A 25,629-nucleotide genomic window follows, 5' to 3' on the forward strand; every position below is an offset into this window, starting at 1 on the left:
AAGGACCAGCTATTTTTATATGAAATTAATATTCAAAAATTATTAGATAATTTAATAAATTTGATTAAATTACCATTTAATAGTTCTTAATTATTAAATTTACGTTAAAAAAAAAAAAACAAATGAATGTAAATTTTCACGTCACAAGTAACGCCTTCCATGATAATAATAGATATGATTCAGATCTTGAGTTTGACTTATATATATATTATTTGCCTAATCATTTCCCTTTGATCAAATTGATTTATTTCGGTTCTATAGATACATTTTTCGTAAAAAATGATCACAAAGTTAAATTACACCTATTTTCAACCATCTTGTACCCCATAAAAAACGAATGACTATCTTATTCTATTATTGTAGTAATTAATAAAAATTAAATAAAATAAATTTTGACTTTTTTTGTTTTTTTAATATTATCCATTTATTAATAGCTCCTTTTCTCGTTGAGGTTGAAGGAAACAGAGTGGGAGTATGATGAAGCATGAGAAAAATGAGTTGTCGAAATGCAATATAATAAAAACATATGGGGTATGGTTGATGGTGTTGCAGCCTCCAATCATCGTTGGTCCACCAATGAAGCATTGAGAATATGCCACCCCAACAACCACGTTTCGTGGCCAATATTATAACCCAACTATTTTCAAAATATGACTACTTATTTCATATTAATATTATTCTGTATTTTTCAGCCTCATCTTTCATACCACTGTTTTGTTAACTGAACTTAATAATTTTTTAAAAAAATGTTTATGTACCAGCTATCAAATTAATTAATCACTATATATTTAATAACTAAGTTTAATATATACATAAAATAGTTTAATTTTTTTACATTTATTATAATAATAAAATATATTTAAAAAGGTATCATAATTCAAAATTAATTATTTGAATATCAGCATAATTAAGAGTTTCAACTTAATAATTTGTATCACCATTTTTAGAATTTTAAATTATTTTTCACCCATTATTTTCTTTCATAGGCAATTTATTATTTTTTTTTTTAGATTTTTCTTTTTTAGTTAGTATCATGGTCAACATTTAACTAATAATTTTAGTAAGAAAAAAAACAACTAAACATAAACTATTAAACCATTCTTTCACCTTAATTTATGACAACAATAAAAAAATTTTACAACTCATAATTTAATTTTATCTTCATAATTCAATCAATATATTTAATTTTATCTTCATAATTCAATCAATTAACGATTAATAAAATTTTTTCCTATTTTCTTTTTCTATTCTTTCACAATTTTATTATAAAGTAATAACTATAACTAATGATAATTTTTTTTTTTGGTGGAGAACTAATAATAAGTATATTTAGACAAAAACTTTTCATTAGGGATTTTATAGATTTTTTTGTAACAATAATAATAGATTTTTTGTAACAATAATAATAATAATTTATCTTATGTTATATTAATAATAATAATGGTAACGGTAATTAAGAAAAAAATATAAATAGAATATTCGGAGTGAGGAGGAACAGTCAGAAAGGACAGAATAACGTTAACGTTCAGATTTATCCACGTGTCTCATTCTCCCGCTCCGTCCATCTATCCGTTAACCCTAACTCTCTCTCTTCCTCTCTCTCTCTCTCTCTTCTGCAACTCTTCCCACCTTTGAAACCACACAAACCAAGAAAACCGAAAAAAATTCGAAAAAGAAAAAAAAAAAGACAAAAAGAAAAACCGTTATTCCACACACATTGAATCTCTGCAACAATGGGGAAGCTTCTCTGCGATTCCACCACCGTCGCCGCCGAACCGTTCCAAGGTTCGCCGTCAGCGGCTCTTCCTTGGCGGGATCAGAAATCTACGGCGCCGATGGACGCCATCGGAACTGTAGATCTCGTCGCTCCGACCAACGTTGCCGCCGTTGGAGGCGTCGGCGGCGGTTGGGAGGACGTTATAGGTCTGGAGGACCAGCAGCGGCGCCACTTACAGAGGCTGCACGCTAAAGGCGTACTATGGAAGCCACCGCCGGAGGATGAGGAAGACGATGACGATTCTTCTTCGTCTTCCTCCTCCTCGCCGTCGTCATCTTCTCTCAGATCCGTCGTCTTCCGCCTCTCTCACGGCGGCGAGGTCTCCTCCGACGGTAACTGCCTCTTCACGGCGTCGCGGAAAGCGATGTTAGGAGGCGACGACGACGGCGGATTCGACGTGCGGGAGCTGCGGCGGAGGACGGTAGCAAGGTTTCTGGAGGATCTTGGATCTGCGGGATTTGAGGAGAGAGAAGCGATAGACGACGCGATCCGGCACATGTACTCGCCGGATCTGAAGAACGGTTGGGGGATTCACGTCGTTCAAGAGGTGAAGTTGTTGGCCAAGAAAGAGGACAGGTTCGCCCTCGATTCGGCCATCGAAGAGCTCGTTCACCTCGGCATGCAAAGGTATCGCTTCTTTCTTTCTTAACGATTCGCTCGTTCTTGGAAATCGATTTCGAATAGCTGAAGAAAAATCTGTAGAAAAACACATTGAATAAATAAGAAAAAAAAGCCTACTCTCGATTTTGCATAGGTGAAACTACTTTGACAATCTCTGTTGTTACATTTTATTTTTTGAGCTTGAAAATAAGAAATGAAATCGTTTCCGAATATTTTGTTTTGAAGATTGTTTAATTATAAATTTCAATTGTGGTGGATTTTTTTTTTTTTTTCCATTGTGTGATTTTTATTTTGTGGTGTTTTTTGGTTTTATGATTGAAGAGAAATGGCGGCAGAGTCTATTTACAAAGAGAGGTGTATTCCGGTGAATGATGGTCCAAGTTGGGCCAAATACATGTTGATCTCTGGTTCTGCTGATGATGAATATGATATCATCACTTTGCAATATACTGAGGAAGGTTTGTTATCTGTAGATGAGAACAGAGAAGGTCATGCTGCAGCTTTCGGTGATGATATTGCTATTGAGTGCCTTGCAACTGAGTTCAAGCGTGAGATTTATGTGGTAAGAAAAATATGGGGAGCTTTTGGATTGATATTCCACAGAGATGTTGCCATGTTTTAGAGGTTCTTATGTGAATATGTGTGTTGTTTCTAACTATTTTGTTGATGCAAGTTGTTGCATTATTTTTTATAGTATTATAATTTGATGAATCACTGCATAGTTGAATTTAATAGTATGTAACTGGAGTCTTGGCCTGCTACTGTGGATATTATTGTGTTAGACCTGTGTAAAATGTAACACATCCAATTATTTGTTTCTTTTCCGGATGTTGAAGTGATGCTTTTATTTGCAAATTGTAATATCACGCATTTGTTGCTTGTTGAATTTTATACTTCTCCTCTTTACAGGTTTGATTGTGACCTGATATCATTGCTTAACGACCCTTATAATGGTGTATTTGTGGAGATCCTAATTTCTTATTTTCCCACTTTTGTCATCGTGTATTTGTTGCATGCTCCTGATATTGTAACAAATGATATAGACATATACCGAAGGATCAATTATATGAACAGGAATATAACTTTATGTACATGTTTGTGAGTGGTTATCCATCATCAAACTCTCCATCTGAATTTGTTATCATCTTCAGGTGCAAGCACATGGTTCTGATGCCATGGTTGATGAAGAAAATTGTGTTTTCTTCCTTCCCCACCGTCCAAGGAGCCAAATTACAGAGCTTCCCTTCTTCCTTTTCATGAAAGGAACAGGTAATGCAGAACAAGATTGTACATAACTATTTTTGCTCATGCTTTCCCTTTCATGTTTTTCTTCCCATGGTGTTTGTTTCCTAATGAAATTTCTAAGTAATTCCATTCCCCTTATTGCAGGTTGGTGTGGCGCTGGAGCTGACCATTATGAGCCCCTTATTGCACATCCATCTGCCTTTGTTTCGCAAGAAAAGGTTGCTGTTGTACTGTGAGGCTTCAGGGCCTGCAATTTTGTGGAGTAGACAAATGAGTTTAGAAGTAGAATTCCTTCGCCCTATTTATTATGGCGCCTCTTGAAAAATGTTTGGCCTGCCATCTCTCTGGTTCTCCTGATAGTACTATTCCTGGCCTCAAGGAGGATCTCATTTTGCCTAGGCATTCATCATTTTGTTGCTGACATTTAGAATCAATCATCTTTGACTCTTGTGACATTTGTTGAGTTAGCAGGTTTTGCCCTGCAGAGTTTGAGCTACTACCCCCTAGAGTAATTTTCCCTAGTTTTTCACCGGCTTCTGTTTTTTTGCTGTTCATGTTGTTGAGTTCAGTGGATTAGAGGTGTACCTTCTAGGTAGTGTGTTGTTCAAAACGGAAGAATTGTATCTCAGTTTTTTTTTATATTTTCACCAATTTTAATGAAGTGGCTTCTTTTCTGGCCATCATAGTCATTTTTTAACTTTTTAGTTCAAAGTTTCAATCCAGCAGAGAATGTCACATCCGAGTGGATTTCTTGAATTGAATGAAATCAAAAGCGCCAGCAATTGATGGTGATGTTTGTGTCACAAACCAAGGGAAGTGCATTTTGACAACATAGTCATTTCTTATTACTTCAGGAATAAAGGAGTTGTGCCATTGAAGCACTGATTAAGGAGTAGAAAGAATGGTTCTTAGAGTAATTCATTGAATACTCTGAAAGTCTTGGTCCTTATTGTCCAGAATAATTTCTTTCTTGATCTTTGGAAGCACTGATTGGTTAGACCCATTAAATTTAGTTCTCAGGAAAGAAAAGAACAAAATATTGTGGTACAACTCAATACCATAAAAGCCTTAATTCTTTTTTCTCCCGAATAGTGCACTATTGTCAATTGTACATATAAACCTGCGAAAAGGACTACACAAATAAATAGTAATGTTGGCGTACCTGAATGAAAACAAAAGTTGATGGCTTCATAGCTAATTGATGCAATTTAAGTTTTTGATAAAAACAACAAATAATAGGTGAAAAGTTTAAATTAAACCAATCCATTCTAAATAAGACAAGATAGTCAACTATAGTCGCTAATATGACAATATATAATTAGATAATAGTCTAAACAAAATTATGCCATGCAGTTAACTCCTAAACTAGTGTAAATATAATACTATTAGATGATAATAACAAGCATAAAACAAATATATAACTACATAAAAGATAAAAAAAAAAGGGGGGGGGGGGGGCAAAACCAACCTATGTAATACATAACACTTTTTTTTTTTTTTCTAATTGACCAGAAATCACTTGAAGAAAAGTTCAGGGTCAACAAAATCACAAAAGTTGAGACCATTGACAAATCAAATTGATGTTTGATCTTTGAAGGGTGGTAGAGATAGCAAATTGCAAACCTCAATAAAAATTAAAAACATCTATTTATGGTGGCTCCTTTTGGTTTGGGCCAACCTAACTACCGAATCAGAGGAACAAAAAAGCGCATTGTTCTCTTCCAACTCTGCAAAAGGGACAACGCTGAAAGCACCCTTTCGGAGATCTCAAGGGCCTTAACCTTAATCTTAACCTTCCTTAATCCTTAACCCCTTCCCTCACACACTTTCCCCTCCTTCGGTGTCCCTCGTTTTCTCCGAAGCCTTCTTATTAACTCTCTCTCTCTCTCTTAACCTTTGACGCAAACACAAACACTTCTTCGAAAGCACGCAACAGCTCAACGCTATTTCATGGCTACCATCTGTTCGACGCATTGCCGCTCATACCCTTCGCTGCAACCTGTTTCTTCGCCATCGTCTAAGCTCGGTCACGTGCCGCAGCACGTGACCCTGTCGTCTTCCGCATCGAAGCGGTTCCTTGCAGCTAAGGTGTCCCTGAAATCTCAGTCAGATTCCAACGAGGTTGCCGTTCACACCCACCAGCCACAACAAAGCGATGGTTCGTTCCTCATCGGTTTTGACGCTATCTACTGCAATTTCCTTTGACTTAGCTTGTATTCTTGAAAGTTTGTCATTTTCTGATACCCTTTTGTTTGTTGATTCCGATTTCGAATCTTTGCTGTTTGTTTCTTTTTTCAGCATGCCACAACGCTTTTCATGATCTCTCTTAGCTGAATGTTTATTTACTTAATTAGTTTTCTCCCCTGAAGTTACGTTTTTAACCTAGATGGTTAAGTTAGGAGTGTGTATTCATATCCAAATTGAACACGGTAATGCAATGATTCTAAGAAACTTAGACGAAATACTAATAGCAACAATTTCATGAGATGATACATGATAGGTTGGGAATTTGTGATTTTAGTTGTGTTATGTGGTTTGGAGAATCCTTAGTCTTAATATGCAAATAGCACATGAATGTAGGTGCTGCCACAGCTGCCGCAGTCCCTGTTGATATTGACACTACTCAGAAGCTTTTGAATTCTGAATTATTGTCATTTACCTCGGCGGAGGAGTCTCGAGCTGAAGCCAGCTCTTACAACAATGGGAACGAGTCTGTTAGTATTACTGTCGTTGGAGCCTCTGGAGACCTTGCTAAGAAGAAGATATTTCCGGCCCTCTTTGCACTTTACTATGAGGATTGTCTTCCTAAGGTTGGAATTTTTTTTATCATGGCTTCTGACGTAGTTTTTGAAATATTTGGTTCTATTTGCATGGTTGAGAAGTAAATGTTCGATTTATGGTTATGATAGCACTTCACCATCTTTGGTTATGCTCGAAGTAAGATGACTGATGCTGAACTGAGAACCATGGTTAGCAAGACTCTCACTTGTAGAATTGATAAGAGGTAGACATTATACCTACCAATTGTTTATAGTCATTTACGCTGGTATTATTTAACTTAATTTCCTTATTTGTCATGCTTAAGAAACATGTTTAATGTATGAAAATTTATTCTATTGATTTTCAGAGAGAACTGCGGTGAAAAGATGGATGAGTTTCTTAAGAGATGCTTCTACCATTCTGGTCAGTATGACTCTCAGGAAAACTTTGCAGCGCTGGACAAGAAGCTTAAGGAACATGAGGTAATTTTAATTATGGCGCATCATTTTAATTTGTGTCAAGAACTCAAGATCAACATATGAAGGATGCATGAACTTATCCTTTTCTTTGCATTCTATGTATGCTCTTCTAAGCTTTTCTTTCTGATCTTAATTTAGCCATCTGGTTTTTGCTTTTGTAGAATGGGAAAGCTTCTAATCGCCTGTTCTATCTATCAATTCCTCCAAACATATTCATAGATGCTGTAAAATGTGCCAGTTCATCAGCATCTTCTGGTAATGGTTGGACAAGAGTCATTGTTGAGAAGCCTTTTGGTCGAGATTCAGAATCTTCAGCTGCTTTAACAAAATCGCTCAAGCAGTATCTTCGTGAGGATCAAATTTTCAGGTTTTCTACCTAAACCGATTATGTAATCTACTACTTTACAGACTGTAAGTTTCACTACTTAAAATCATGGAGAATCATATACAGGATTGACCACTACCTGGGGAAAGAGCTTGTGGAAAATCTATCTGTTCTCAGATTTTCAAATCTCATTTTTGAACCATTATGGTCAAGGCAGTACATAAGAAATGTACAGTTCATATTCTCAGAAGATTTTGGCACTGAAGGGCGTGGAGGGTATTGTTTCTTCCTTAGCTTCATTCACACTTTCTAATCTATAGAAGGGATTCTCATTTGTTTACTTATCTGTGCAGGTACTTTGACAATTATGGTATCATAAGAGATATTATGCAGAATCACTTACTTCAAATACTAGCCCTCTTTGCAATGGAAACCCCTGTTAGTTTGGATGCAGAGGATATTAGAAATGAAAAGGTCTCATCGTTATACATCTTGCTTTGAGTTGTTTAAAACAATGTTAAATTTTCTCATCACCAGTGTTTCAACTGGTTAATGGATGTCAGGTTAAAGTTCTTCGTTCAATGAGACCATTGGAACTTGGGACTATGGTTATAGGGCAGTACAAGAGTCACACCAAAGGAGGTGTTACATATCCAGCATACACGGATGACAAAACTGTACCGAAGGACAGCTTAACTCCAACATTTGCTGCAGCTGCCCTTTTCATAGATAACGCAAGATGGGACGGAGTGCCTTTTCTGATGAAGGCTGGGAAAGCATTACACAAAAAGGGGTTAGTGGAAGAAATAGATCTTGTGTTTGTTCGATGCCACCTCTATTCTTTGATTATATTTTTTTTTCTTTAAAAATATTTAAGTAATTTTTTGTCTTGGGTTCAGAGCTGAGATACGGGTACAGTTCAGGCATGTGCCAGGCAACTTGTACAATCGGACTTTTGGGACTGATCTTGATCGGGCCACGAATGAACTTGTTATAAGAGTACAGCCTGATGAAGCTATTTATTTGAAGATCAACAACAAAGTTCCAGGTCTAGGAATGAAATTGGACCGCAGTCATCTGAATCTGCACTATGCAGCAAGGTATTTTCTTTTTACTTGAAAAAAAAAATTAGTTTGTGACCCCTGAAGTTCATCCGTGTTTATATTATACCTGGACACCTTATTAATGTTACCATCTTACATTGTCATGGAAAAATTTTAATGTCACATTGATCTAATGTCAACATTAATGTTTTACACACTATTCATGATTCTATGATTTCCAACTTATTTGTTGCCTCACTTGTGAAAATTCAGACTCTATTTGTAATGGTCATTTTCTTTGATCATTTAAGCCGACCTTTTCTTTTTATTTATTTCAGATATTCGAAGGAGATTCCAGATGCATATGAGAGGCTACTTCTGGATGCCATCGAAGGAGAAAGAAGACTCTTTATACGCAGCGATGAGCTCGATGCTGCATGGTCACTCTTTACACCTGTATTGAAGGAGCTAGAAGAGAAACGGGTAGTTCCAGAGTACTATCCTTATGGTAGTCGGGGTCCGGTTGGCGCTCACTATCTTGCCGCCCGATACAATGTCCGGTGGGGTGACCTTGGGATAGACATGGATCAATGATCGTGACATTTTTTTCGTCTGTCGCAGTCGCGATCAGCCTCGGATGTTAGCTATAATGCAAATGTCTGGTTTGTGGTTTCTTCTTGAAGTGCAGCTTGTCTCATACTATTATTATCATTGTTGCTTCCCTAGAAGATAGGTTTGAGGCATACATGAATTCATGTAAAGCATCAAAGCAGAAGAATAAAACGTTTAGATTTTAAATTCTTTTTTTTTTTATTATCTGTTTTTTAGGGTGCAAGAAATAGGAGTTCAAAGATGTTTCATGCAGATGTAGTTCCCAATCAATTTTAGCTATTTAATGTAGGTGCCTACTTTAGTAAAGATGTCAAAAATATTTTTTTATCAGAATATTTGTTTAACTACATTTTAAAAGCGTGATTTATGAGAGAAAATAACAGTTTAAAAGAAATAGTAACGCTTTTAAATAAAAATAACATGTTTATAACGTACTAAAATCAAACTCATTATAAAAATCTACTTAATATAATAATATTAGAGAACAAATAATGTTCAACCAAACTAATATCTTATGGCATATTATAATATTTGTTCAATAGTATAATTCACTATTTGTCCTTTTGGTTTATATACAACAACTAATTAATTAGTTTTGAATCTCCTCTTATAGACAACTTCAAAATGTGTTACATTTCAAGAGAATTTTGGTAGATTTGCAAACACAATTATTTCATACAATTAATAGCAAGTTATTTTTCATTTGAGAAATAACCGCTAATGTGAAATAATTATAAGTAATATAACATGTGATATTATGAATTACATATATTATGTAATGCTTCTTATGCATTACAAATATTATGAATTACTTGTGAGTTGTGACAGGAATTCAAGGGCACGAGAGGATTAAGAAGGACACGAGAAAATCATATCCATTCCATATTTGCATTTGCATTAATATATTTGTAATGTATGCCAACTCATCCTACGTTGTTTCATAATCTTTTGACAAAAAACATGTTAGAGAAATTGGGTTCCAACCACACATCCTAAGTTTTTTCTTCTAGAAATGTTATTAGAAATTTACCAAATATACCACAGAAATATTAAATGCCACATTGGACTATTCATAACGTCATATTCATTTTACAAGTCTTTCCTTTATTTTTTGTTGCCATAGTGTTATTATTCATTTTTTTTCAAGAAAATGAAATAAAAAAATTTTGAATTCCACTCAACTTAATTCTCATAACAAATATTTGACTGAATTAATAACTTTCTCTTTTAACATCACATCAATTTAAGATAAATATAATAATAAAATTTACTTAGGAGACAGCCACCACTTCATCATCCAACTAAATACTCTTATTTAATTATCAAATGTAATCAAATATGTTATAAAGTTATTTTATAATATCAACCAATAAAAATCATAAAAAAATTATCAACATATATAGTCTTTTTATATACATATAATTACTCATTATGATATGAACTTTTTCATAATTTCTGCTAATATATAAATAATAATCTCAAAAGCCAAACAGCAAATATAAATACACACACAAAACCAAAGAAAAAAAAAAGAAAAAGACACAAAATAAACAGAGTATATCAGTATACCTCTCTCTCTCTCTCTCTCTCTCTCTCTCTCTCTCTGTTATCGTTATCACAACACAACACACCTCGTACTGTGTTCTGTTCTGTACTTCTGTTGTGCTCTGTTCCGTAGCCATACCCCAAAATGGATTTTCGGTACTTTTCTATGCCTACGGACGATGAATTTGAGAAGCTTCTCATTCGGATGAATCCTCCAAGGTCAAAATAAAACACCATTGTTTTAAGATTTTCCTTAGTTTATATTCTTGTTCTTTAATCTGAGCTTTTCTTCTTCTTTTTTTTTTTCCAGAGTAACTGTGGACAACAGTTCTAGCAAAACAGCCACATTGATAAAGGTTTCAAATTTTGAAAGCTTGTTTGAAAATTTTGGGTTTATCCTTTTAGCATTGCAAAAGGGTCATCAAAAAACACTGAATTTAATTGAAATTCTGAATTTTTTGTAGGTTGATGGTGCAAATAGGTGTGGGATATTATTGAAGATGGTTCAAACTCTGATTGATATGAACATCATTATAAATAGAGCTTACATTTCCTCTGATGGAGAATGGTTTATGGATGGTAATAAGCTTCTAAATTCTCTCCAATTTTTTTTTATATATTTTTTGTCCTTTTTTTTTGGGCTTCAACTACCACTATGCAAAATCCAGTGTTTCATTGTACGGATCAAAATGGGAATAAGCTTCTTGAAGATAATTTAGCCGACAGAATTCAACAGGTACATTTGAATAACCAACTTTTTTGTTGAGATAGAAAACTGGGCCACACTTGACCCACCAAACTGTTAAAAGATGGTGTTTCGGGTTTGGGCAGGCTTGGGCCGTGAGCCCATCTAATTATTTTCTTATTTTGCTTATCTATAGTTTTTTGTTCTTATTTTGTTAATATCTAATTTTATTGGTTTTCTTTTATGATGAGCAAAAACTATACTATTGTGTTTTATAAGACCTTTATCAAATATATGTTACATGTTTTGTGATTTGCATATTTTTACAACTAAATAATTAGCTACTAAAATAATCAAACTTGTTTACAATAATATAATTAAAAGAAAATGATTAGATATCAAATATATATTTCTATAGTGGACGAGTTATAGCTCAAATGACATAGTCTCTCCATACTCATCTAGAGATCGCGGATTTGAGTCTTCCTATCTTTGGAAAAAGATACATATTGACTAATTGTTAGTTAATATTTGGTGTACATATAATATGTGTGTATCATCATCATCATCATCATGGAACATGGAACATGGATGCAATACATTGAATACCTCCTAGTCCTACCATTAAGCTCCTAATCTTTGTCTTTTATACAAAATGAGAAATGGGATACAAGGGAAAAAGGATATGGTTCTGTTTATGAACAATTTGTATCATATTAGATCACAAATATATTGAAAATGAACCCAACAATACAAGAAGCACTAATTAGTAATCAGTGAAAATTCATGTGTAGTTGTCTTCATATGAAGTTGTTAATTAAGAATCGTTAGATGATTTGATATGTTTGGCTAAATTATTATCTAACGATCTCAACTAACAACTTTACATGAAGATAATTGCATATGAGTTTCCACTTTAGTAATTAGTTCTCATACTTGAATTAGCTAAATAGTTTTAGACTGCATAAACTGTATACTATTTAGAACTCTAATCACAATTTAAAACCATAAGTCATATACTGATATCTTTGTTTCCCCTCTTGACTCATCTTAGTCACTTGGTCCAGCAGCCTTTGGTTTCCAAGCTCTTAGGAGATCCATTGGAGTTGAAGTTGAATCCGTTTTAGAACACACAACAATCGAATTAACCGGAAAAGACCGGCCGGGACTACTCTCGGAGATTTTCGCCATCCTGGCAGACCTTAAATGCAATGTGTTAGCAGCAGAAGTATGGACACACAATTCAAGAATGGCATCAGTTCTTTACATAACTGATGAGGCAACAAAGTTGCCAATCAACAATCCTGAACATCTTGCAAAGATCAAGCAGCTCTTGTTCTATGTTCTTAGAGGGGACATAGAAAACAAGAGTGGTGGTGTTGATGCCAACACTGCTGTTGTCTCTGTTGGATCAACTCACAAGGAAAGGAGGCTGCACCAGATGATGTATGCTAATCGAGATTACGACACGTGTGATGAGGATTGTAATGGATCAACAAGTGATGAGAGTAACAAGAAGAAACCAATTGTGACTGTTGATTATTGTGCTGATAAAGTTTACACGGTTGTGAACTTGAGGTGCCTTGATAGGCCAAAGTTGCTCTTTGATGCTGTTTGCACTCTCACTGATATGCAGTATGTTGTTTACCATGGAACTGCCATTGCTGAAGGACCAGAGGCATATCAGGTTTCTGAATTCATATTTATATGTAATTGATAAATACTTTTAGTAGTTTTGTCCCTGCTAATTCTATCATACCTGTTCCTGTGTGAAAATAGACTCCGAGGTATAGCATGTTTTGTTAGTGTTTGCCGTTGGGTACCTGCAAAGGGACTCCAACGCTCAAGTTAGTAAAAGTAGAAGATAAATATGAGTTATTCAGAATGAATAACGTACCTCTTTCATGTCAGGAATGGATATATTTATAGAATTGTTATGGTAGGATTACTCTGATATTGTGGAGTTGTTACTTAGTGGGTCTAATTATGTGATAACTGCTCTTTAGTGAGCTTTTTTAGAGAGATTTGCGGAGAGATTCTTGTGCCATCTGAGTTGGCACGTAGTTATTTGATTGTATAGGATAAGTTCGTTAGGAGAGCAAAGCACGTACTCCTGCACATGTGTATTTAGTTTTAACCGGATTCCGATTTATAGTTTTGCTTAGCCGAATTATAGGCAACGAACGGATCAATACCAATTACCAACATTCACTTTAGTAGTTTTTTTTCTTCCTTTGTAACAGGAATATTATATAAGGCATATAGATGGATATCCAATCAGCTCTGAAGCAGAAAGGCAAAGAGTGATTCATTGCTTGGAAGCTGCTATTAAAAGAAGAACTTCTGAAGTACTATAATGGATTCTAAATTTTCTAATATAACCTGTTTGTTATAATTGATACATATTAATTAATTAATACTTGATTAATTATTACAGGGCATACAACTAGAATTTTGTTGTGAAGATAGAGTTGGGCTTCTCTCAGATGTAACTCGAATATTCAGAGAGAATGGATTTTCAGTAATTCGTGCTGAAGTTACAACAAGAGATTGTAAAGCCATGAATGTGTTCTATGTTGCTGATGCATATGGTGCTCCTGTTAAGACTGAAACAATTGAAGCTGTTAGAAAAGAAATTGGCTTCACCATACTTCATGTCAAGAATAATGATAACAATAACAATGTAATGAATGTATTCTCATCATCAAAGGATACAACACCCCAAGAGAGTGGAAGATTTTCTTTGTCTAATCTTTTTAAAATGAGGTCTGTCAAGTTCTTCTGCAAAAGCTTTATGGGGTCTTTTTCTTGAACTATTTCATATTATTATATGTTGTAATTTCATAAGAGGTGTGTGTGTGTGTGTGTGTGATATTCACTTTTCTGGTGAGTATTTTATGTACACTTGGGGGGAAAAAAAAGAAAGAAAATAGGAAATAGTAAATTGATTCTGTTCAATTTGTTATTGTAATGATTTATGGTTGATCTCTTTGGATCTTTTTTAGTATAAAATTGTAATCAATTTGTCAGATTATAGAGCTTGGTGTATGTAGTAGGCATATTTATTTGTAGCATATTTAATAAATCTCTCATTTTCTTTTTTTTTTTAATTATTTTCGATCATGTTATATATATATTAAAAAATTAATCATAAAAATTGTCATTTATATAAATTATATATTAAAATACAGAATACATATTAAAAATAAATTAATAATATATATTTGTACAGAAATTTAGTGATTATTTTTTGTATATATATATCATATTTTAACACATATTTTATACCTAAAGAGTTAATTTTTATTACAATTAGGTAACATTTGATGGAGAGACAGAAACGGAAAGACTGAAACTGAGAGACAGAGACTAAGAGACAGAGATTGAAATAAATTTTAATATTTTGTTTGGTGCAAAATGAGAGATAGAAATTAAAACAAAAATAAAACTCTAATTTAATTTGTACAAAAGGTAAAATTAGAATTAATTAATTGAAATGAGAGTATTTTATGTATAAAATGTTATTAAAGTTTTAATTTCTATCTCTAAAAATTTTAGTCCTCTGTGTTCCTACTTCTTAGAGGTACTATAAAATACTGAAATTTTGGAGACAAAGACAAAAATTTTAATACCAATCTCTAAATCAACAAATACAATACTAAATTTCAGTCTCTCAATCTCTCTCTCTCACAGTACCTCAAAAACAAACGGTATCCTAATTTATTTAACTCATTGAAGAATTCATGCAATAAGGTTAAGAGTTTTATCTATACACGTGGCAATATTTTGGAAGCTGCACAAAGCAATAAGTCAATAACAATAAGAAATTAAAAAATAATAATAAAATAAGAAATTGCACTTGCACACGAAAATGGTGGCACTGTTGAGGCTTAACACCCTGGTTTCACTTTCAGGTTTATGTCCAACAAGACATTATTGTTATTATTCGAGGAAACCAAGGTTACCCTTCAGAATCAGAATGGCATCAATCACTGAAACTGAAGCTGAAACTGCTTCAGCTTCCAAAGTCATCTTGGATTCTCATCTCCATGTGTGGGCTTCCCCTCATGAGGTTTTTGTTAAATTTATAATTAGGAAAAATAAATAAACATCATACATGTTTTGGTGACTCTTAAATCTTAGAGGAAATTAATGCATACTTATAGAAAGGAATCAAGTTGAATTTCACTGAACTTCAGCAGAAGTCATGTAATTTTGCCCTATCTTTTGATAAACTTGTTCATACCATGTATCACTGATTTTATATATTACATGCAAACTTTTTATTTTATTTATTTATTTATTGTTAACTTTGAAATGAAGGCTGCTACATTCCCTTACCATCCTGGACAAGAGCCCACTTTAGCAGGACATGCTGATTTTTTACTTCAGGTATATATATATATGCTTCAATTTAATTTCTTCTGTTATCTCTCTTTTCATGTTTATATAGTTGGTGATATTTCAAGAAATTTGTAACTGCTTCATGTTAGTTACATGGGAACTGATGATGGTGACTGGATTTGTGTTTGTGCACACATTCTGAGATGCTCAGTGTATGGAGGAAGCAGGAGTAGATAGTGCACTCATTGTGCAGCCAATTAATCATAAATTTGATCATAATTATGTCACAAGGTAAAATCAAAGATCAAACATTTTCTTAAATATTATGTTCAACATGTTTGATTTCATGAATTTCTGAGCTATGCTTGATCTGATAGCTGTTACCATATACTTATTCTTGTTTATTGGTCAGTGTTTTGAAGAAATATCCAACCAAATTTGTTGGGTGCTGCCTTGCTAATCCAGCTGATGATGGCAGTGGGCTTAAGCAGTTTGAAGATCTTGTTTTGAAGGTCTAATGGATATTTCTTCTTTATATCATTCATATGGTTTATTTTCTTTTCTTTTATTTATTCAGACGTAGCAAATGAAGTTTTCTCTTTGTTCATGGTAGGATGGTTATCGCGTCGTGCGGTTTAACCCTTATTTGTGGCCATCTGGCAAGAAGGTAGGCAACCCCTTTTTTATTTCTTTTAAGGAAATCATACATGTATAAGTGCATAGGCGCGCGCGCACGCACACAAACATGCAGTATAAAGTAAAGCAGGAAAGGGAAATGAAAAGTAGATCAATATGCAGATCAAGAAAGAAAAGATGTTAATATGTTAAGATCATATGCTGTATTGCATCAAAACTAAGAATGAATTTTCTTTTATTTGAATGATGTTAGTATAGATGACAAATGAAGTTGGAAAAGCAATGTTTCAAAAGGCTGGAGAACTCAAAGTACCAGTCAGCATCATGTGTATGAAGGTGTGTTTCACTATTTCCTTGTATCATTGACACAAAACTATAATCTAAAAGTATTTCCAGTTGTGACCAATGATTAATTTGATGAAACTAAAAGACTATGGTTCAACAACTTCAGGGGCTTGATTTGCATATTTCAGAAATTGAACAACTGTGCACAGAATTTCCCTCAACAATTGTGATACTTGATCACTTGGCCTTCTGCAAACCACCACTGTGAGATATTTAATATAGTATAATCACTCTTGCAATGACAGAGAAAATGGAATCTTATTTATGAATTTAGTGAATATCACATTGCAGAACTGATCAAGAACAGCTTATCTTTTCTAGGCTCTTAAATCTATCTAGATTCCCTCAAGTAAGTGCCTGATAGTTTCTTCATGAACATAATCCCCAAACCTTTTACATAAGAAGAAATTAAATATTGACAATATAAGATTTTGGAAATGAATCTTCTAATCCTTTTATTTTGAACAGATGTATGTGAAATTTAGTGCCCTTTTCAGAGTTTCAAGAGAGAAACATCCTTATCTGGATTTGTCAACTCTCTTGTCTCAAATTGTCTCTAGCTTTGGTGCTAACCGTGTAATGTGGGGCAGGTAAACTACCTTAAAACCATTGAACTTTGTAAAAAACACCAACTAGGATTGGCAAAGTCATGATGGGGTTTTATTCATGTAACCAAATCATATGACAAATCTCAAATCACACATCTTTCTGCAGTGATTTTCCATTTGTTGTCCCTGAATGTGGTTACAAAGAGGCCAAAGAAGCTGTCAATCTAATTGCCAATAAGGCATCTCTTTCTCCATCTGATTTGGAGTGGATCATGGGGAAAACAGCCACACAACTGTTTCAAAGCCACTCAGCATCTTAAAACTTGGAATAATAGAAAAGTATTGTTGCTTCTTGGCAAAATTTTTCATCTGGTTTGGAGTTTAATATATACAATTCTGTGTTGAATGTAATATATACAATTGTAACAATTCAAGCATATGTCCTCCTTAATCATCACCTAGTCCTATTCTGAATACTATGTATGCTAACTTGTAATAAGGTTCAATGGTGTTCTGCAAAATTTATTTGCTGAAAATCCAAAAGCTTCAAAATTGTTAGTTTAAGTAATCATAGTTGCCGTCTTTATACGAAGATTATAAGTGAAAATCGATAGATTGATTTGATATATTTGACTAAATTGTTACGAAAAATAGTCACCCAAAATTTAATCACACAAGAAAATAGTGAATTGCAAGTTGTACACGCCAAAAGTACTAACATTATAGAACCAGGAGAGATTCAGAAGAATTGAGAGGCAACATATTTCCAAAACTCATTGGGAAGCCACTTCATTGTAGAACATCAATAAGAAAGGAGTATTACATTAGATTTGCAGAAAAAATGAAACTTCAAAGACCAAACAAATTAATTAAAAAACAAAAGAAATAGTAAGAGGTTCCCAATTGACTAAGATGGAAGCATTATTTGTTCATATTTTGTTTGTGTTTGGCATCACTACAATTTCTTCTCTTGTTCCTCCTCATCTTGTCACAAGCAAATGCTCTTTCAAGTTGCTCCACTCTCTTAGACAGAGAAGTAAGAAGCTGAGTCTGCATCTCATTCCTCTCACATAACTTGGCCATCATCTTCATCATTCTCTCATTATCCTCCATCATCTTCTCCAACATCTCCCTATGCTTCCCTTCTCTTCTTTCTTCATCACCATTCCCTTCTTCCTCTTCCTCCTCCTCCTCCTCCTCCTCCTCTTCTTCATTCTTCACCACACAATTATTCTCATTCTCCTCAACCAAACTTGTTCCTACACTCTCTTCTCTCTCCCCATCACCCTCCTCTTTCTCTTCTATCTTGTATGATTCTGAAACACATTGAATATCAACTCCAGAATCTTCCATTTTCTCCTCTTCTTTCTCTTCTACAGAAGAATTCATGCATGATTCTGAAACACACTTAATATCTGCTCCAGAATCATCATCCATAACCTCCATCTTCTCCTCCTCTTTCTCTTCAGAAACTTCAACCACCTTCTCCTCTTCCTGCACCATAGCATCATTTTCTTCAACAACACAAGCAGATTCTGATTCAACCATCTCTTGCAATGCAATAGCCTTCTTAATCACACTCTTCCTACATTCCCTAACCCCATACCAAGAACTCAGCACCCTAACCGAATCAAGCTTCAAAAGCAAGTTCATGATGGTCTCGCTGAGCCTCACTCTCTCCCTCTGGTCCCTCTTAATCACCTCCATTGAAGCATAAACCCTAGCCTCAACACTCTGCAACTCAACACGTAACCCCATGATCCTCTTCAACGCATTCCTCACAAAAAACCCTCTCAGAACCTTCTGGATCTTGATGGCAGAGTTCTCTCTACTACGTTCTGAACCCACGAAGTGAATGGGAATAGTTCTAACCTTAGAGGGTGTCCTCTGTCTATACGAGGGTACTACGTTGTTGTTGTTGATGATGTTCTTCATGTTCATCATTCTTCGTGTGCTTCTGATTTGATGCGAAGTTGAATTTAGATATCTTTTTTCTTTTTTGTGTGTTTGTTTTTTTAGTGTGATGATTTTAAGGTTTAAGGTTATGGAGGAATTTATATTGGAGAATGTGAAAAGTTTCGAGAAGTTTCGGGAGAGTTTGAGGTTTCTCTGAGAAAAACGAAGAAGAAGAAGAAAGAAAGGAATAGAAGCTGGGTTATGTCTTTGCTGACGTGGCTTATTAAAATATAAAATATTTTAAGTTAAATAAAATAAACACGTTCTGGGTGGCCAATAATATCTCTTCGTTCTAGATAACTGTCGAATCTTCTTGAATCTCAGAATCTGACTAGCTTTCCAAAAATATTCATAACGTATTCCACCAGGTTAGTTATTATTAACTTTGTTTTTTGGTCAACGATATAAATATTTGACTTTTTTTTATTTATTTCTCAAACACGCAAACTCTTAAATGAGTATGGAAAGATTATGCCATTTAAACTATAACTTATTGACATATTTGACTTTTTTTTAGTAGATTAACTATTGTGGTTTGAAATTTAATTTGGAAGACTGTTACTAGATTAAAAAATATATTCTAAAAAATTGTGTTTTTTAATATATTATATTTGGATATTAGCATTTTCGTATTAAATATTTGTTTATATTGTATTATAAATTGTTTGGATTTTTTAAATATCTTTAAGAATAAAAAAAGAGTTTTTTTTAACAATAAAAACTAAAACATAATATAAATTTTTTTGTCAATTTTTGTTCACTTGATATGAGAATATCAAGTATTCACATTTTGAAATGAGAATTAAAAATTTAAATTTGCGCTAAATAAATGTTTTCAAATATTTACTAAGATAGTCATACAAAAAAAAGTCCACTAAGATTAAGATATAAGATGTGAATTATTATTCTTGTAATCTAAATTTTATTCAATTAAATGTAATTTATATTTTAAATGAGCTAAATCTTTCTTAATTGAGAAATGTGTTGTTTTTTTTTTTTTTTGGTCCTATGAAATTTGTAATACTATGATGGGCTAAATTCAACTGTGTTGCCATGTGAAAACAAAAACGAAAGGAAGTTTCCGAACTTGTTTATTGTTGGGCCTACAAATCATCAGCCCATAACTGTTTTTGGTTGGTATTATCCTATTCATTGGGCCCATTTAAATTGCGATGTGAATTGGCCCGCTTAGATTGCATAAATAGTCCACCCAAAACAATAGTGCGTAAGTACAAAATAGCTCCACTTTTTGTTACCCCAAAAAAAAAAAAGCTCCACTTTTAGGCTGAGTTTGGTAAAGCTTTTGCTTTTTAAAAGTAGCTTATGAAAGCTGTCTTTTAAAAGATAGCTTTTTAAAAGCTGCAGCACTTGCGTTTGGTAAAATCAAATTAAAAATGGCTTTTAATAAGTACAAGCACCACAATTATGTTTGGTAAAACAGCTTTTAAAAGTTGAAAAAATTATAATAAACATGTTTATAACAAAAAATAAATTTGTTTCAAATTTTTTAAAAATTTATATAATATTTTAAAATAAAATAATGTTAAAATAAAAAATTCATAATAAACATAAATATAATAAATAAATTCTTTTATTTTTTAACTTTAAAATTTTATATAAGTATCATAAAAATTTATTTTATCCTAAATATCATCACTAAAAATAAAAAATAAAAAATATATGAAGATTAGGTTGAAAAATAAAAAATATATGAAGATTGTGTTAGAATTTGTGAAGGTTAGGATGAGAAGTTAGAAATATATGAGGATTTCAATGGCAATATAATAGCGAGAAATATGTGCGGAAAAATGAAAAAAAATTGGTAAGCATAAGCCAGCTTTAAAAAGCTCCCTCTTAGGTGCTTTCAAAAGCACCCCAAACTTTTAAAAGCCGTAAGCACAAGCACTTGGACTTTTTAATTTACCAAACGCAAAATAACGTGCTTGTGCTTTTAAAAAGCACAAGCACCTCTTGAAAAAGCTTTACCAAACTCAGCCTTACTTGTGAACAATGTCGTCATGCACAAAAAAAATATAGAGGACTCAATTCCTCTTTTATATGTGAGCGTTACAATTCAAAGTCATTTTCATTTTACAATCCAATGAAAAAATAATACTTTTTTACTATCGTTATTGTTGGTCTATTCTAGTTTTATGTAAAATTGCATAGAATAGCTTTATAAATTAAATTTTGTACTTTTTTCAAATGGCGAGCACATGTCAATATAGTAAAGCTAACATTAATAGAGTAATCACTTGTGTTTTAAGTTTCAACATGCATTTGGACATACATAATTACAAAATATTTTGTACATACTAAAATTTAATCATGATGTATTTATGTATATTTATATATTATTTATATATGTTTAATATATTTTTATATAAATAATTAATTTTTAATATACACGTAATATAATTAAATAATAATTAAACATAGCGTTACTATCACATAAATCTACACCATATTTATTTAACTGGATATTCAAAAATATATCTAGACATTTAGGCTGTGTTTATTTCTAAAAATAGGATAAGATAAGACATGAGAACAAGGCATAAAAGATAGAGACATAAAATTTAGTATTCTTGTATTCTGTTTGATAATAAAGTACAATAAATTATAGAAATCTAATTTATTCTCATTTTTTTTATTCAAAAAAGTTCATAAAAAATATAATAATAAAAAAATATAATTATGAAAAATTAACAAAAAAAAAAAAACAAAAACAAAAAATAAGTTGTGTCTTTTCTTAGTGTCTCAATGACCTTTCTATCATTACACAAAATATACTAATTTAGTATCTTTGAACACAATATCTTTATTCATATCTCATCTGTCAAACACGACTTTATGTCTCTATATCCATATCTTAGTGTCCCATTCTTATAAACAAACGCAACCTTACATACACTCATATGCTAAAGTCATGCAATGCCTACATATATAGGGGTAGAAAAATTTGTTGACGATTGACTCTTTTTCTTTTGACTATTAGTATAATAAAAAGATAGAGCATGTCTTTCTCTTCTTTTTGGAAAGCAACAAATTAGATAGAGCAAGGTTTGAAGAGGAGACACCCCTATATATATTTAGCATTGAGAGAGGGTTGATGGAATATATGATGAGTTAAGACATGCATGGAACGATGTATGTGTTAGTAGCTTTTTACTTTCTTGTGATTTCCAATGCATAGAAAAATTTGGAAGAAAATAATGAAGTAGTGAAGAAGGGTTGCGCCGCCCATATCAGCAGAGACAGGGGGGCAGACCACGCGGTTTCTCTTATTTAGACAACATCGAACTGCCACTTTGTCACTTCTTTAGGTGAACATATTATATCCCTATACCCCCTATATTCCATACAAACAATTAATTCTTCTCTTTCTTTCATTTATTCAACTTCAATCCCATTACTCTTTATCTTAGATTCACAGCCTAATTTCATATTATTGTATAGGAAAAATTATCAAAATATATACACAAATTATATTGTTAATAAAAATATTTAAAAAATAATAAAAATAATTAGATATATCTTTTTTAAGAAGAGTTTTTGCAAATATAATTAAAAAAATTAAATATTTTTATCTTTAAAATTTAATAAATTTATAATTTTTTGTCGTGAGTAGCCGAACATGGCTAATTTTTTTTGTTATGAGGTTGACATGTGTGAGTTATACTGAGTTATGGAGTATTGAGAAGATATACACGGTTGTGACGGCGTTTAATTTTTTGTTTTAGTGGGAAGAAATCGGACCGTCCAATTTTACTGCAGAGAGAGAGGGACACACAAATTGGACCATCCGATTTGTGTGAAGCAGAATTTCGTGAATACTGAAATCGGACCTAAGATTTTCTGCCAATACACAAATCGGACATAGGGTTTTCAGTACCTCCAATCGGACGGTTCGATTTGTCTTGCGCAGTCCTCATACCCTGGTGAAACATCATATACCTTCGTAACTCTGCTATACACCAACCTACTCTCCATATTAAAATTAAAAAATTCGCGGAACATATGTGTAAAAAACAAAAAATATTTAGATATTGACTAATTTAAAACTATTAGAATTATGACACACAAAAAGAGTAGGCTAATTTAGAACTATTTATTAGGGTTAGGGACATTTTGTGATGTGAATAACAAGTAGATTAATTAGACGTTAATAAGAAGAGACAGAAATTCAAAAATAAGAAGTCAAAGTCCATCCCCAGCAGGATCCATTGAGTTTACCTACGTGCTATGTGTCACAACTCAGAACTAATAATGTTCTTTCCAAAGTGATGTGTAAAACCTGGATATTCAGTGTAAAAAAAAGAATATCTTATTTAAATTAAAAGTAATTATATATTATATTAGCCAGAATTGATCACGCCGACTCTGGCAGCAGCAAGCACGCTGGCAGTTTTATTTTGTACTGCCATTGGCTAATGCCTATTACAATTTAAAGCAGCTTCCTGCATGTGAGACATACATTCTTCTATTTTCATTTTTTATTATTCATTCTTTTTCTCTTTTTTCTTTTCCTCATTCTTATATTAGTGTGGTTATTGTTACTTTAGTATATACAGCTGCATTTAAATCAAAGAAACGGTCAGAATTTGTCTTATTTAGTATTAATTAATTGTTGCAACAATTAATGAATGCTAAATAAGGCAAGTTATGACTACTTTTACTTGATTTTCTTTGGTTACCAAATATTTTTGTAAATTAAATTATGCTGGCCAAGTGGTCAACTCACTCATTGGCTTAAACTGTTGGAGGTTTGAATTCCACTCTATACATGTAGCAATTGATTGGCCTGCATTAAACCCTTAAATAAAGCTCAAATTCGTGACGGATTAATCTTTCACTTGTCGAATCGAAGAACAGCGTAAACAACCAAAAAATATACAGCTACATTTATTTATAAGGATAAAATACTAAAATATAAATATAAAAACACAAAATTATATTTAATAAATAAGATATAAATAATAATATTATATTTTAAAATACTAAATTAATGTATTTTAATTTATATTTTAAAAATATATAAACACGCAACTAAAACACAATTTATATTTTATTTTTTTATTATTATTATTTAATTTTTTATAATTATATTTTTATTTTATATTTAATTTATTAATAAATAAAATATAAAAATACTAATTTTTATATTTTTATTTTTTATGGTTTATCTTCTCTTCTTCTTCTCAAAATCAAACGCAATGTGTGTTTATATAGCTTAGAGTATAGTCGTTTTCAAGTAATAATAAAGCGTTTACTTTTGCAAAGTGAGCATACTTTTGTGTGATTATATATGCATATGATGAATGAATGATGATAGATTGTGATCTAACACACTTGGACTTGGACAAGTACGCACATACATAGCATGCATCAATAGTAATCATTCCAGACAAAAATAATCATTATAACAATACCAAAAAAAATTTAATAATAATCATTATAAAAAGGTACATATATATATAATGCATGTGTGACTATGTGAGCAGCATATTTCAATAAACTAAAGAAATAAAACTTTGACTCGTCACTTCCATTTTTCAAGGAAAATATTATTTATATATTTAATTATTGAACACTACTTAATCTCATTAGTCATAACAACAACACTTTCAGGTATCAAATTTGGTTAGATGCTTAGTTTTAGGATATTACTACTCTATATATTTATATATATTTTATTTATTTATGATGAATGTTGTTTTAGTAATAAAGAAGAGGATATGCATGCATGGGTCACGTGAGAAGACATAAAAGAGAGGTTAATCGACAAGAAAGGACGCACACTCCCTTTTTCTATGGAGTATGTATGTATAGAAAAATTTTCAAATGTACCGAAAAATATGGGTGTTCTAATTGTTTTAACTGTTAATTTTAATTAATATATGCTATATATATTTTTTATAATTCAGATTAACGATTAAAACGACTGAAACACCGGTGTTTTCGGTATATTTGAAACTCTTCTATATGTATGTAGTGTACCTATAGCTAGGTCCGTCTATTTTTTCACTTTTCCCACCAAAATTAATTATTAAAAATTATTAACTATATATACCTAACAGCAAGCAATAGCAGTGTAATCTTAAGATTGTAACTTCAGAAGAAAAATATTAGGGAATTAATATTTTTAGTGAACAAAATCGGTTAGTAATTTAATACTAAATTAAGTACAAGACAAATACAAACGAAAAATATTAATTTTTAATATGTATAAATTATTTTTTAACCATACTATGTGTATATCATAATCAATCATTATAGTATAAAATATATATTAAAATAAGTTAAATAACAAATATATTTATACATAAATATATAATAATTAATTCTAATAGTTAATTTTTTTTTTAATATTTTTTATCTACTTAATATGAATTTCTTTTTTATTTTTTTCTTCTATGTTGGACAAACTCCCCGGGTTCTTTGGCACCAGCTTTACTGTTGCATAGCTCACAAATGATCTGACTTATGTCTAGTAGAAAGTTTTGTTATTTTATTATAATATCCTAATGTTAAGTAAATTATGATGATGTTGGAATTGCATGGATGTAGCATAATAGCTGGAGGTAAATAAGGCAGAGCACAAGAGAAGAAGAGAGACAAGTGAGTGACAACAATGAATCTCAACAAAACATAAAAGTCAGATCATCATCACACGCGCTGCGACAGCAACAGACAAAAAAGCCACCC

At 32.3% G+C, this 25,629-nt stretch overlaps 4 protein-coding genes across 9 annotated transcripts; all 4 read left to right on the forward strand.

The window, feature by feature from the left end:
* The first annotated feature begins 1,412 nt into the window (after positions 1 to 1,412).
* LOC112744833 (uncharacterized) lies at positions 1,413 to 4,323 on the forward strand. The gene is made up of 4 exons (XM_072234084.1): positions 1,413 to 2,404; positions 2,720 to 2,960; positions 3,550 to 3,667; positions 3,788 to 4,323. Exons 1-4 carry the CDS (start codon positions 1,734 to 1,736, stop codon positions 3,877 to 3,879), a joined length of 1,122 nt encoding a protein of 373 aa, XP_072090185.1. The 5' UTR covers positions 1,413 to 1,733; the 3' UTR covers positions 3,880 to 4,323.
* Positions 4,324 to 5,093: 770 nt separating this feature from the next.
* LOC112744834 (glucose-6-phosphate 1-dehydrogenase 2, chloroplastic-like) lies at positions 5,094 to 9,168 on the forward strand. Of its 3 annotated transcripts, none has more exons than XM_072234080.1 (10): positions 5,094 to 5,801; positions 5,942 to 6,453; positions 6,553 to 6,647; positions 6,771 to 6,885; positions 7,044 to 7,249; positions 7,334 to 7,483; positions 7,561 to 7,681; positions 7,771 to 8,000; positions 8,107 to 8,307; positions 8,589 to 9,168. In XM_072234080.1, exons 2-10 carry the CDS (start codon positions 6,214 to 6,216, stop codon positions 8,842 to 8,844), a joined length of 1,614 nt encoding a protein of 537 aa, XP_072090181.1. In that variant the 5' UTR covers positions 5,094 to 5,801; positions 5,942 to 6,213; the 3' UTR covers positions 8,845 to 9,168. The 3 variants fall into 3 exon arrangements, with proteins under 3 accessions (XP_072090181.1, XP_072090179.1, XP_072090180.1); XM_072234078.1 differs by having other exon boundaries at positions 6,224 to 6,453; XM_072234079.1 differs by having other exon boundaries at positions 5,328 to 5,801; positions 6,211 to 6,453.
* Positions 9,169 to 10,389: 1,221 nt separating this feature from the next.
* Positions 10,390 to 14,121, forward strand: LOC112744835 (ACT domain-containing protein ACR4-like). 4 transcript variants are annotated; one of them, XM_025794582.3, is made up of 7 exons: positions 10,390 to 10,626; positions 10,718 to 10,763; positions 10,872 to 10,986; positions 11,076 to 11,143; positions 12,147 to 12,779; positions 13,336 to 13,440; positions 13,530 to 14,121. In XM_025794582.3, exons 1-7 carry the CDS (start codon positions 10,553 to 10,555, stop codon positions 13,902 to 13,904), a joined length of 1,416 nt encoding a protein of 471 aa, XP_025650367.1. In that variant the 5' UTR covers positions 10,390 to 10,552; the 3' UTR covers positions 13,905 to 14,121. The 4 variants fall into 4 exon arrangements, with proteins under 4 accessions (XP_025650367.1, XP_072090183.1, XP_072090182.1 ...); XM_072234082.1 differs by lacking the exon at positions 11,076 to 11,143 and having other exon boundaries at positions 12,163 to 12,779; XM_072234081.1 differs by lacking the exon at positions 11,076 to 11,143 and having other exon boundaries at positions 10,391 to 10,626; positions 12,160 to 12,779.
* Positions 14,122 to 14,842: 721 nt separating this feature from the next.
* Positions 14,843 to 17,501, forward strand: LOC112744837 (uncharacterized). Its single transcript, XM_072234085.1, has 10 exons — positions 14,843 to 15,164; positions 15,416 to 15,484; positions 15,648 to 15,727; positions 15,849 to 15,948; positions 16,050 to 16,103; positions 16,331 to 16,408; positions 16,524 to 16,621; positions 16,709 to 16,766; positions 16,886 to 17,007; positions 17,132 to 17,501. The coding sequence occupies exons 1-10, from the start codon at positions 14,964 to 14,966 to the stop codon at positions 17,283 to 17,285; spliced, it is 1,014 nt and encodes a 337-aa protein (XP_072090186.1). The 5' UTR covers positions 14,843 to 14,963; the 3' UTR covers positions 17,286 to 17,501.
* The last annotated feature ends 8,128 nt before the right edge of the window (positions 17,502 to 25,629 follow it).

The sequence above is a fragment of the Arachis hypogaea genome, chromosome 4, assembly GCF_003086295.3.
Source record: "Arachis hypogaea cultivar Tifrunner chromosome 4, arahy.Tifrunner.gnm2.J5K5, whole genome shotgun sequence".
NCBI lineage: Eukaryota > Viridiplantae > Streptophyta > Magnoliopsida > Fabales > Fabaceae > Arachis > Arachis hypogaea.